At 46.8% G+C, this 14,436-nt stretch overlaps 1 protein-coding gene across 1 annotated transcript in view; it reads left to right on the forward strand.

The window, feature by feature from the left end:
- LOC139366914 (catenin delta-2-like) overlaps positions 1 to 14,436 on the forward strand; it is a 573,021-nt gene that overhangs the window by 512,336 nt on the left and 46,249 nt on the right. The window contains exon 21 of the mRNA XM_071104665.1: positions 3,441 to 3,693. Coding sequence (XP_070960766.1) covers positions 3,441 to 3,693 — 253 coding nt within the window. The remainder of the gene's footprint in view (positions 1 to 3,440; positions 3,694 to 14,436) is intronic.

The following is a 14,436-nucleotide window of genomic DNA, read 5'->3' on the forward strand; positions in this document are numbered from 1 at the left end:
CCTCCTGTCCAACTGTCCCTCCTGTCCCAATGTCCCTCCTGTCCTACTGTCCTTCCTGTCCCTCCTGTCTCTCCTGTCTCTACTGTCCCTACTGTCCCACTGTCCCTCCTGTACCACTGTCCCTCCTGTCCCTCCTGTGTCTCCTGTCCCACTGTCCCACTGTCCTTCCTGTCCCACTGTCCCTCCTGTCCCACTGTCCTTCCTGTCCCTCCTGTTCCACTGTCCTGTCCTGCTGAGAGATAATGTATATTATCTGGGTTCTAGTCCTGTTCTGCTGAGAGATAAGGTATATTATCTGGGTTCTAGTCCTGTCCTGCTGAGAGATAAGGTATATTATCTGGGTTCTAGTCCTGTCCTGCTGAGAGATAAGGTATATTATCTGGGTTCTAGTCCCGTCCTGCTGAGAGATAAGGTATATTATCTGGGTTCTAGTCCTGTCCTGCTGAGAGATAAGGTATATTATCTGGGTTTTAGTCCTGTCTTGCTGAGAGATAAGGTATATTATCTGGGTTCTAGTCCTGTCCTGCTGAGAGATAAGGTATATTATCTGGGTTCTAGTCCTGTCCTGCTGAGAGATAAGGTATATTATCTGGGTTCTAGTCCTGTCCTGCTGAGAGATAAGGTATATTATCTGGGTTCTAGTCCTGTCCTGCTGAGAGATAATGTATATTATCTGGGTTCTAGTCCTGTCCTGCTGAGAGATAAGGTATATTATCTGGGTTCTAGTCCTGTCCTGCTGAGAGATAAGGTATATTATCTGGGTTCTAGTCCTGTCCTGCTGAGAGATAAGGTATATTATCTGGGTTCTAGTCCTGTCCTGCTGAGAGATAAAGTATATTATCTGGGTTCTAGTCCTGTCCTGCTGAGAGATAATGTATATTATCTGGGTTCTAGTCCTGTCCTGCTGAGAGATAATGTATATTATCTGGGTTCTAGTCCTGTCCTGCTGAGAGATAATGTATATTATCTGGGTTCTAGTCCTGTCCTGCTGAGAGATAAGGTATATTATCTGGGTTCTAGTCCCGTCCTGCTGAGAGATAAGGTATATTATCTGGGTTCTAGTCCTGTCCTGCTGAGAGATAAGGTATATTATCTGGGTTCTAGTCCTGTCCTGCTGAGAGATAAGGTATATTATCTGGGTTCTAGTCCTGTCCTGCTGAGAGATAAGGTATATTATCTGGGTTCTAGTCCCGTCCTGCTGAGAGATAAGGTATATTATCTGGGTTCTAGTCCTGTCCTGCTGAGAGATAAGGTATATTATCTGGGTTCTAGTCCTGTCCTGCTGAGAGATAAGGTATATTATCTGGGTTCTAGTCCTGTCCTGCTGAGAGATAAGGTATATTATCTGGGTTCTAGTCCTGTCCTGCTGAGAGATAAGGTATATTATCTGGATTCTAGTCCTGTCCTGCTGAGAGATAAAGTATATTATCTGGGTTCTAGTCCTGTCCTGCTGAGAGATAAGGTATATTATCTGGGTTCTAGTCCTGTCCTGCTGAGAGATAAGGTATATTATCTGGGTTCTAGTCCTGTCCTGCTGAGAGATAAGGTATATTATCTGGGTTCTAGTCTTGTCTTGCTGAGAGATAAGGTATATTATCTGGGTTCTAGTCCTGTCCTTCTGAGAGATAATGTATATTATCTGGGTTCTAGTCCTGTCCTGCTGAGAGATAAGGTATATTATCTGGGTTCTAGTCCTGTCCTGCTGAGAGATAAGGTATATTATCTGGGTTCTAGTCCTGTCCTGCTGAGAGATAAGGTATATTATCTGGGTTCTAGTCCTGTCCTGCTGAGAGATAAGGTATATTATCTGGGTTCTAGTCCTGTCCTGCTGAGAGATAAGGTATTATTATCTAGTCCACCAGTGAGATATTGACAGCTGTCTTAATTGCTCCGTCTTCAATGAACCTATTGACTTCCATTTTCCTGTGTAGGTAACCATCGACTCACATGGACAAATGACATTTCAATAGAGAAAAGGATTCAATCTGAAAGAGCAGCTCTTCACCCGTGTGTCATGTTGGTCATTCAGAGTCATCATCAGTCAAAGATGTCCGCCTCCTAGATGTGTGTCATGTTGATCATTCAGAGTCATCATCAGTCAAAGATGTCCGCCTCCTAGATGTGTGTCAATGTTGACATTTTGTGAAATGATAACGTGTTGCCAATTGAGCATGAAAGATTCCCAAAGAGGGTGTAGGCTAATGTGTAGGGAAGACCTATTGTTCCCTCCTTCCATCCTTCCCTCTATCCGGCTTTTACTCAGGTTTTCCTCTCATTCTGATTACTCTCTTTTCTGTTAATGTCAGATTCTTCCCTTAATTTCCTCTCGTCCACGTCAATCTTTTCTTCCAAATACCAGATGAGTCAGAGTGTATTGACTTCAGCACAGAGCTGCTCCACAGACAGACTGAGGACAGACAGACCACGCTGAGAGAGGACAGACAGGCCACGCTGAGAGAGACTGAGGACAGACAGACCACGCTGAGAGAGGACAGACAGGCCACGCTGAGAGAGACTGAGGACAGACAGACCATGCTGAGAGAGGACAGACAGGCCACGCTGAGAGAGACTGAGGACAGACAGACCATGCTGAGAGAGACTGAGGACAGACAGACTGGGGACAGACAGGCCACGCTGAGAGAGACTGAGGACGGACAGGCCACACTGAGAGAGACTGAGGACAGACAGGCCACGCTGAAAGAGACTGAGGACAGACAGACTGGGGACAGACAGGCCACGCTGAGAGAGACTGAGGACAGACAGGCCACGCTGAGAGAGACTGAGGACAGACAGGCCACGCTGAGAGAGACTGAGGACAGACAGGCCACACTGAGAGAGACTGAGGACAGACAGGCCACGCTGAGAGAGACTGAGGACAGACAGACCACACTGAGAGAGACTGAGGACAGACAGACAACGCTGAGAGAGACTGAGGACGGACAGACAGTTCACACTGAGAGAGACTGAGGACAGACAGACCACGCTGAGAGAGACTGGGGACGGACAGACAGACCACGCTGAGACAGACTGAGGACAGACAGGCCACGCTGAGACAGACTGAGGACAGACAGATCACGCTGAGAGAGACTGAGGACAGACAGGCCACGCTGAGAGAGACTGAGGACAGACAGACCACACTGAGAGAGACTGAGGACAGACAGGCTTGAGGATTTAGAAAGATTTTTGTCCTTGAATGCAGTGCAGAACATTTCTCAAACAATCAGTGAGGAAGTGTGGTACTGCTTTGTAAGGTTTGATTGTTAGAGGATGATACTGGTGAATGGGGCTGTATTTCCATCAAAGACAGGAGATGAGGAGGGGAACAAGGAGATTGATGTTTTTTGAATCAATGAGGATTGTCTTTAAATAAAAAAACATACCACACACACATTCAGAATTCTAACCCAAGCAATATCTCTTTTGTTCCCCTCTCCTCACAGGTAAATACGCCATGCGTGACCTTGTCCACCGGTTACCGGGCAGCAGCAATAGCAGTACTGGGGGCAGTGGTGGGACTAACTGCGGTTCCGCGGGTCCACTAGCACCCAGTAAGACCATGTCAGATGATACGGTAACGGCTATCTGCTGCGCTCTGCATGAGGTCATCACTAAGAACATGGAGAATGCCAAAGCACTGAGAGACGCCGGCGGGATAGAGAAGCTCATCGGCATCGCTCGTAGCAAAGGAGACAAGTAAGGAAACTACACACACACACATTGCAGGATGATCCTAGGATGACTGTGGTTTGGGGCCTAACTCCTCAAGCTTTTTCCCCAGTGACTAGAAACAGGAAGTTAGTTACATGGTGAAAACAGTATTTCATGACTGTGAGTCTATGAGCTCAGTGGAGCGTACTGACAGAGCCTAGCACTGACTCTACCAGAATAGAACCCCTGTCGCCATGGGAGACCGAGCTGGGTTTTCTAAACAGCCTTGGCAACCAGAAGGTCACGGTTTCTATGACACCAAACCGTTGTCAGGAAGAACATTGCGTAGGGTTTGTGTGTTGATGTATAACCATGTAGTTCACTGCAGTCCGTTCTGGGCAGAATGTTAGTTTAATGTAACGGTGAGTGATATTGCTCTGTGTAGACGTTGATACAGACTCATGTTTTCATTCCACCCAAAAGTCCCTCATTAATCTTCTGTGGTTAGGAACTGTGTCCATCCCCAGCAGGACATGATTGGCATAGAATAAAAATACAATAATAGTTATATGTTCAGTTTAGCTGTAACGTCTGTTGTCGGGAGAAGGAGAAGACCAAGGTGGTTCTCAATCAGAGACAACGATTGACAGCTGCCTCTGATTGGGAACCATACGAGGCCAAACACAGAAACATAAAACATAGAACAAAAACATAGAATCCCCACCCCAACTCACGCCCTGACCAAACCAAAATAGAAACATAAAAAAAGAAACTAAGGTCAACGTGACAGTAACCCCCCCCCCCCCCCCCCCCCCAAAGGTGCAGACTCCGGCCGCAAAACCTGAACCTATAAGGGAGGGTCTGGGTGGGCATTTCACCACGGTGGAGGCTCTGGTGCGGGACGTAGACCCCACTCCACCTTCGTCTTGGCCCACTTATGTGGTGCCTCTGGAGTGGCGACCCTCGCCGCTGACCTCGGACTGGGGACCCTTACTGCGGGCCCCGATTTGGAGGGAGACTCTGGCGGCGCCGGACAGACGGGCGGTTCTGGCAGTTCCGGACAGGAGGGCGGCTCTGGCAGCTACGGACAGGAGGGGGACGTGGTTCTAGGAGCAGACACAGGACTCACCAGGCTGGGGAGACATACAGGCGGCCTCTTCCTTGGCCGTGGAGACGCACTGGAGGTCGCGAGCAACGAGCCTGCACACCCCGTCCTGGCTGGATACCCCCTGTAGCACGGCAAGTGCGGAGAGTTGGAACAGACCGCACTGGGCTGTGCTGGCGAACCGGGGGCACCGTGCGTAGGGCTGGTGCCATATAACCCGGGCAGAGGAGACACACTGGAGACCAGATGCGCTGAGCCGGCTTCATCCCTCCTGGCTCGATGCCCACTCTAGCCCAGCCCGATTCGAGGAGCTGCGATGTAGCGCACCGGGCTATACCTGTGCACTGGGGACACCGTGGGCCTCACTGCATAACACGGGGCCCGCCCGGTCAACCTCTCGCCACGGTAAGCACGGGGAGTTGGCTCCGGTCTCCTAACTTACTCCGCCAATCTTCCCGTGTACCTCCTCCCAATACATTTTTGGGGCTGCCTCTCAGGCTTCCTTGCCAGCCGTGTTCCCTCGTACCGCTGGTTTCCTTCTCCTGCTGCCTCCACCTGTTCCCATGGGAGGCGATCCCTTCCAGCCAGGATCTCCTCCCATGTGTAGGATCCCTTCCAGCCAGGATCTCCTCCCATGTGTAGGATCCCTTGCCGTCCAGAATGTTCTCCCATGTCCATTCCTCCTTATAGCACTGCTCCTCCTTACCACGCTGCTTGGTCCTTTGGTGGTGGGTAGTTCTGTAATGTCTGTTGTTGGGAGAAGGAGAAGACCAAGGTGCAGCATGGTAAGTATTCATAATACCTTTTAATCAATACAAATACTTGAACAAAAAAAACAACAAAACGACAAACCAACAGTTCTGCAAGATGCAATAAACAAAACAGAAAACAACTACCCACAAACACAGGTGGGAACAGGCTACCTAAGTATGGTTCTCAATCAGAGACAAAGATAGACAACTGCCTCTGATTGGGAACCATACCAGGCCAAACACAGAAATACAAAACATAGAACAAAAACATAGAATGCCCACCCCAACTCACGCCCTGACCAAACCAAAATAGAGACATAACGACATTAGCCATGCTTTGACCTATACAAACAATGATTACTTTAGGCTTCACACTTCTATTCATGACTCGTTTATTCAGTATAACAATGTGCATCCGGTGTTTTACAAAAAATACACATACAAATGACAGCATACAGACGAACACAAACATCCACAACATCACTCCTGCCCGGACCCACCTGCTCACACCCCCATCTCCAGCGACCGTATCACACTCTGCCACATGGCCTCAAACTACACCATTTTGTTTCTCTCTGTCGCCCACGCGCTTTCCACCTTTAGATAATAAAGCATTTGACCTTTCCATTGTGTTAACGATGGAGGATTGGTTGATGTTCCGTTTTTTAAGAATAGGTTTTTTTCAAGATGATTGAGTAGAAAGGTGCCCAGCCCATTGAATATCTCACTACACCCTCATATTCCATGTCTTGAAATATGCAGACAGACGGATTAAAAGTATGTTTACATTGTAATACTTCTGACAGCCAACTTTCTAGCTCCGCCCATAACTTTTGGACCTTATATCAATCCCAAAAGGTATGGATTATTGAATCATTGTTAGTTTTACACTTAAAAAAATCGGTGTTCCGCTAGCGGGACAACTCCCGGTGAAACTGGAGGGTGCGCAATTCAAATAAATAATTATAAATATTATGGATTTTAACATTTAGGTACATATAAGTATCTTATATCGGCTAAAAGCTTAAATTCTTGTTAATCTAACTGCACTGTCTGATTTACAGTAGCTATTACAGCGAAAACATGCCATGCGATTGTTTGAGGAAGGAGCCCCACATCACTTCTTTATATCCCACTCATTCAACTTGAAGAGAAAGGAATCTGAAAATGTACCCCTAAACTTTGTTTCAACAAGTCAAAATATATTTCTATTCACCCCTCCTTTCTTACGGAAAGAAGTATGTTCAATAGGTAACCGATTTTAGCAGGTGTGTAATTTGTGTCAATGCAAAGAGTCCGGGTAGCCATTTGGTTAGCTGTTCAGGAGTCGTATGGCTTGGGAGTAGAAGCTGTTAAGAAGCCTTTTGGATCTAGACTTGGCGCTCCGGTAGCGCTTGCCATGCGGTAGCAGAGAGAACACTCTATGACTAGAGTGACTGGAGTCTTTGGCAATTTTTAGGACCTTCCTCTGACACCGCCTGGTATAGAGGTCCTGAGTGCCAGGAATCTTGTCACTACCCTCTGTAGTGCCTTGCGGTCGAAGGCCTAGCAGTTACCATACCAGGCGGTGATGCAACCAGTCAGGATGCTCTCGATGGTGCAGCTGTATAACTTTTTGAGGATCTGAGGACCCATGCTAAATCATTTCATTCTCCTGAGGGGGAATAGGTGTTGTCGTGCCCTCTTCATGACCGTCTTGGTGTACATGGACCATGACAGTTCGTTGGTGATGTGGACACCAAGGAACTTGAAGCTCTCAACCTTCCAACTTATACCTATTTAATACTATACGTTTTATTTGCCCATATAAAGTCTGTTATGAAAGAGAATACTTTTGTAATGAATGTGTTCGGTGGTGTAATTGGTATTACTGAGAATAAATGTACAACTTTGGGAGCCGTGCCATTCTGAAGAGGTTTATTCTACCGGGAAGATTTATGGGAAGATTGTTCCATTTGATTGGATTTGCTTTCATATTTTTGCATAATGGGATAAAGTTATCGTTATACAGGCCTTCTGAAAGTATTCAGACCCCTTGACTTTTTCCACATTTTGTTACGTTACAGCCTTATTCTAAAATGGTATAAATATATATTTTTCCTAATCAATCTACACACAATACCCCATAATGACATCACAATACCCCATAATGACATCACAATACCCCATAATGACGTAGAAAAAAACAGGTTTTTAGAAATTGTGGAAAATGTATTAAAAAATAAAAAACTGAAATATCACATTTATATAAGTATTCAGACTTTTTACTCAGAACTTTTTCTCAGTACAGACCAGTATTCAATACTTGGTCTCTCAAGTGGCGCAGCGGTCGAAGGCATTGCATCTCAGTTTTTGAGGCGTCACTACAGACACCCTGGTTCGATTCCATGGAGCAGTGCACAATTGGCCCAGCGTCGTCTGTTTTTGGCTGGTGTAGACCGTCATTGTAAATAAGAATTTGGTCTTAAGCCTAGTTAAATAAAGGTTAAAAAAAACAATTAAACCTTTGTTGAAGCACATTTGGCAGTGATTAGAGCCTCGAGTCTTCTTTGGTATGATGCTACAAGCTTGGCACACCTGTATTTGGGGAGTTTCTCCCATTATTTTCTGAAGATCCTCTCAAGCTCTGTCAGGTTGGATGGGGGGTGTCGCTGCACAGCTATTTTCAGGTCTCTCCAGAGATGTTAGATTGGGTTCAAGTCCGGGCTCTGGCTGGTAGGAATGGTGTTGGCCAGGTGATGAGCAGTTCCTGGTTTCCTCCTGTCGTGAGACTTGGAATTCAGGCCAAATAGTTCAATCTTGCTTTCATCAGACTAGAGAATCTTGTTTCTTGTGGTCTGAGAGTCCTTTAGGTGCCATTTGACAAACTCCAAGCTGGCTGTCGTGTGCCTTCTGTCTGGCCACTCTACCATAAATGCCTGATTGGTGGAGTGCTGCAGAGATGGTTGTTCATCTGGAAGGTTCTCCCATCTCCACAGAGGGACTCTGGAGCTCTGTCAGAGTGACCATCGGGTTCTTACTCACCCCCCTGACCAAGGCGCTTCTCCCCAGATTGCTCAGTTTGGCCGGGCTGCCAGCTCTAGGAAGAGTCTTGGTGGTTCCAAACTTCTTACATTTAACAATGATGGAGGCACTATGTTCATGGGGACCTTCAATGCTGCAGAAATGTTTTGGTACCCTTCCCTAGATCTGTGCCTCAACACAATCTCTGAGCTCTTCATAGAATTCCTTTGACCTCATGGCTTTTGCTCTGACAACTGTGGGACCTGTGTGTGCCTTTCCAAGTCATGTCCAATCAATTGAATTTACCATAGGTGGACTCCTATCATGTTTATCTTTTAAAATTATCACTGGTTTCGTGTGTATTTGTTTTTGTGAGAGCTGTGAGATGTTTACCAGGTTTATTTGCCATTAAAAAGTATGCCTTATTTAAGGTTAACCTGTAACGTGAACTAACTCACTTTTGTACATTGTGCTGGTCCATACAATTGACCTTATTTTAGCACCCCAAAAAATATAGTACTTCCAGATCAACTGTAATGTCAATACCATTGTAAAGCACATTTCCAACAAAATCAATGATGAGATCTTCATGATGCCCATCTCTGCATGATTCAAGAAGGCAATGAACTCCGTCGGGTCTTTTTAAAAATGGCGGACAAATAAACTTTGATTTGATTTGATCTGAGCTTACTGGTTGGCCAGTGGTAGGCCTATAGGTGCACTTGATTTGCTCTCTGGGCCTGCCGGGTAGGCGGTTCCTCCACCCAAGCAAAGCATGTCCCAACCCTCCCTACCTCTCAGACACACTTACTTACATCCATCCATGGACTTACTCATCCATTCTCAGTCCCTACTCAACATATGCTCTACGCATCCACACGCCCATTCTCTCTCACCCTCCTACACATATTCATATTCACCATCCCTGACTCTTCCCTCACACGCCCATTCATATACACAAACACACACACATACAGTGCCTTGCGAAAGTATTCGGCCCCCTTGAACTTTGCGACCTTTTGCCACATTTCAGGCTTCAAACATAAAGATATAAAACTGTATTTTTTTGTGAAGAATCAACAACAAGTGGGACACAATCATGAAGTGGAACGACATGTATTGGATATTTCAAACTTTTTTAACAAATCAAAAACTGAAAAATTGGGCGTGCAAAATTATTCAGCCCCTTTACTTTCAGTGCAGCAAACTCTCTCCAGAAGTTCAGTGAGGATCTCTGAATGATCCAATGTTGACCTAAATGACTAATGATGATAAATACAATCCACCTGTGTGTAATCAAGTCTCCGTATAAATGCACCTGCACTGTGATAGTCTCAGAGGTCCGTTAAAAGCGCAGAGAGCATCATGAAGAACAAGGAACACACCAGGCAGGTCCGAGATACTGTTGTGGATACAAAAATATTTCCCAAGCTTTAAACATCCCAAGGAGCACTGTGCAAGCGATAATATTGAAATGGAAGGAGTATCAGACCACTGCAAATCTACCAAGACCTGGCCGTCCCTCTAAACTTTCAGCTCATACAAGGAGAAGACTGATCAGAGATGCAGCCAAGAGGCCCATGATCACTCTGGATGAACTGCAGAGATCTACATCTGAGGTGGGAGACTCTGTCTATAGGACAACAATCAGTCGTATATTGCACAAATCTGGCCTTTATGGAATAGTGGCAAGAAGAAAGCCATTTCTTAAAGATATCCATAAAAAGTGTCGTTTAAAGTTTGCCACAAGCCACCTGGGAGACACACCAAACATGTGGAAGAAGGTGCTCTGGTCAGATGAAACCAAAATTGAACTTTTTGGCAACAATGCAAAACGTTATGTTTGGCGTAAAAGCAACACAGCTCATCACCCTGAACACACCATCCCCACTGTCAAACATGGTGGTGGCAGCATCATGGTTTGGGCTTCAGCAGGGACAGGGAAGATGGTTAAAATTGATGGGAAGATGGATGGAGCCAAATACAGGACCATTCTGGAAGAAAACCTGATGGAGTCTGCAAAAGACCTGAGACTGGGACGGAGATTTGTCTTCCAACAAGACAATGATCCAAAACATAAAGCAAAATCTACAATGGAATGGTTCAAAAATAAACATATCCAGGTGTTAGAATGGCCAAGTCAAAGTCCAGACCTGAATCCAATCGAGAATCTGTGGAAAGAACTGAAAACTGCTGTTCACAAATGCTCTCCATCCAACCTCACTGAGCTCGAGCTGTTCCTCAAGGAGGAATGGGAAAAAATGTCAGTCTCTCGATGTGCAAAACTGATAGAGACATACCCCAAGCGACTTACAGCTGTAATCGCAGCAAAAGGTGGCGCTACAAAGTATTAACTTAAGGGGGCTGAATAATTTTGCACGCCCAATTTTTCAGTTTTTGATTTGTTAAAAAAGTTTGAAATATCCAATAAATGTCGTTCCACTTCATGATTGTGTCCCACTTGTTGTTGATTCTTCACAAAAAAATACAGTTTTATATCTTTATGTTTGAAGCCTGAAATGTGGCAAAAGGTCGCAAAGTTCAAGGGGGCCGAATACTTTCGCAAGGCACTGTACATACCTACACACACACACACACACACACCTACAATCCCACATTCCCACACACACGCACACACACACCCATAGAACAGTTATTGGCATACATGCAATATTTCCCCCTTTAAATTGTATTGTCAGTGTCCATGTAGTCTATTGGCATTGGCTACTTCTATCCTTACTTGAACAACAGTTATTTGGGGAAAGTAGAGTATAGACTGAATTTGGGGGTGGGGGAAAGGATGTTGTCTCAATTTACGGTAAGCTGGTCTCAGGTATCACTATATATAGAATAGTGCGCTCATCGTTATTTCCTACATCAACCTCTTCTCATAGCACGGGGCTCCCCTCCGTCAACTTGGAAGGTTTCTGGGAAGGTTTCTTGTAGCTTGGCGCTTGTGAATTCCATCCTTTGTTTTCACTTCCATACCCACACCACAGCCGGGAAGCAGAGTTGAGATTTCATACCTCTTTAATTCAGTGACTTTCTGATTGAAATATATTGCTTGCGGTTTTTTTCTCAGCCTATCAGACAGATCCTGGCTGAATTGATTGGACTGGCCTTGGATTTTGATCTCCTTTCCCCCCCTGTGCCTTCAGAATGTTGACTTTGGTCTGATAGTTCCACATCTTGAAGATTCCCAGGTAAAGGTGTTTAGCGTTCTTCTGTTTTACCCCAATCCTATGGCATCTGGTGATATACCCACTTCAAGTTCCTCTTATATCAGTTTGACCACGTAGCTGGAAAGGTCCGATTTGTCCTTGTCCAATTCATCTTCTAAAGTTTGCAACTTTGTCTCCAGAAGTCAAATTTAGTTGTCTTGTTCGTTGTATGTGCATGTCGTAAACAACGAGCAAATCTACTTTTTTAGCAACAGATTGTAGCAGTTTGTTTGTTTTAGTGAGCATTGAGTGTTTAAGCTATGATTTCCTGGATATCATTTAGTTGTTCATTGCTCTCATTTGCATCTCCAAGTTGTTCTTTGTCTTTTCTGCTGAGGGAAGCCATGGCTTGTAGGGTTCTTGTTGCAACGTCGGTTTACCAAATGATTGGTTTGCTGTTGTACATAACTGACCGCTCACTCTCTCCCAGCTAGACAGCTCACTCTCTCCCAGCTAGACAGCTCACTCTCTCCCAGCTAGACAGCTCACTCTCTCCCAGCTAGACAGCTCACTCTCTCCCAGCTAGACAGCTCACTCTCTCCCAGCTAGACAGCTCACTCTCTCCCAGCTAGACAGCTCACTCTCTCCCAGCTAGACCGCTCACTCTCTCCCAGCTAGACAGCTCTCTCTCTCCCAGCTAGACAGCTCATTCTCTCCCAGCTAGACAGATCACTCTCTCCCAGCTAGACTGATCACTCTCTCCCAGCTAGACAGATCACTCTCTCCCAGCTAGACAGATCACTCTCTCCCAACTAGACAGCTCACTCTCTCCCAGCTAGACAGCTCTCTCTCTCCCAGCTAGACAGCTCATTCTCTCCCAGCTAGACAGATCACTCTCTCCCAGCTAGACAGATCACTCTCTCCCAGCTAGACAGATCACTCTCTCCCAGCTAGACAGATCACTCTCTCCCAGCTAGACAGATCACTCTCTCCCAGCTAGACAGATCACTCTCTCCCAACTAGACAGCTCACTCTCTCCCAGCTAGACAGCTCACTCTCTCCCAGCTAGACCGCTCACTCTCTCCCAGCTAGACAGCTCACTCTCTCCCAGCTAGACCGCTCACTCTCTCCCAGCTAGACAGCTCACTCTCTCCCAGCTAGACCGCTCACTCTCTTTCAGCTAGACAGATCACTCTCTCCCAACTAGACAGCTCACTCTCTCCCAGCTAGACCGCTCACTCTCTCCCAGCTAGACAGCTCACTCTCTCCCAGCTAGACCGCTCACTCTCTCCCAGCTAGACAGCTCACTCTCTCCCAGCTAGACAGCTCACTCTCTCCCAGCTAGACAGATCACTCTCTCCCAACTAGACAGCTCACTCTCTCCCAGCTAGACAGCTCACTCTCTCCCAGCTAGACAGATCACTCTCTCCCAGCTAGACCGCTCACTCTCTCCCAGCTAGACAGCTCACTCTCTCCCAGCTAGACAGCTCACTCTCTCCCAGCTAGACAGCTCACTCTCTCCCAGCTAGACATATCACTCTCTCCCAGCTAGACCGCTCACTCTCTCCCAGCTAGACAGCTCACTCTCTCCCAACTAGACAGCTCACTCTCTCCCAGCTAAACAGATCACTCTCTCCCAGCTAGACAGCTCACTCTCTCCCAGCTAGACCGCTCACTCTCTCCCAGCTAGACAGCTCACTCTCTCCCAGCTAGACAGCTCACTCTCTCCCAGCTAGACCGCTCACTCTCTCCCAGCTAGACAGATCACTCTCTCCCAGCTAGACAGCTCACTCTCTCCCAGCTACACAGATCACTCTCTCCCAGCTAGACAGATCACTCTCTCCCAGCTAGACAGATCACTCTCTCCCAGCTAGACAGATCACTCTCTCCCAGCTAGACAGATCACTCTCTCCCAGCTAGACAGATCACTCTCTCCCAGCTAGACAGATCACTCTCTCCCAGCTAGACAGATCACTCTCTCCCAGCTAGACAGATCACTCTCTCCCAGCTAGACCACTCACTCTCTCCCAGCTAGACAGATCACTCTCTCCCAGCTAGACAGATCACTCTCTCCCAGCTAGACAGATCACTCTCTCCCAGCTAGACAGATCACTCTCTCCCAGCTAGACAGATCACTCTCTCCCAGCTAGACAGATCACTCTCTCCCAGCTAGACAGATCACTCTCTCCCAGCTAGACAGATCACTCTCTCCCAGCTAGACAGATCACTCTCTCCCAGCTAGACCGCTCACTCTCTCCCAGCTAGACAGATCACTCTCTCCCAGCTAGACAGATCACTCTCTCCCAGCTAGACAGATCACTCTCTCCCAGCTAGACCGCTCACTCTCTCCCAGCTAGACAGCTCACTCTCTTCCAGCTAGACAGATCACTCTCTCCCAGCTAGACAGCTCACTCTCTCCCAGCTAGACAGCTCACTCTCTCCCAGCTAGACATATCACTCTCTCCCAGCTAGACAGCTCACTCTCTCCCAGCTAGACAGATCACTCTCTCCCAGCTAGACAGCTCACTCTCTCCCAGCTAGACCGCTCACTCTCTCCCAGCTAGACAGCTCACTCTCTCCCAGCTAGACAGCTCACTCTCTCCCAGCTAGACAGATCACTCTCTCCCAACTAGACAGCTCACTCTCTCCCAGCTAGACCGTTCACTCTCTCCCAGCTAGACAGCTCACTCTCTCCCAGCTAGACAGCTCACTCTCTCCCAGCTAGACAGATCACTCTCTCCCAGCTAGACCGCTCACTCTCTCCCAG

This window comes from Oncorhynchus clarkii, chromosome 15, assembly GCF_045791955.1.
Source record: "Oncorhynchus clarkii lewisi isolate Uvic-CL-2024 chromosome 15, UVic_Ocla_1.0, whole genome shotgun sequence".
In the NCBI taxonomy this organism is placed as follows: domain Eukaryota; kingdom Metazoa; phylum Chordata; class Actinopteri; order Salmoniformes; family Salmonidae; genus Oncorhynchus; species Oncorhynchus clarkii.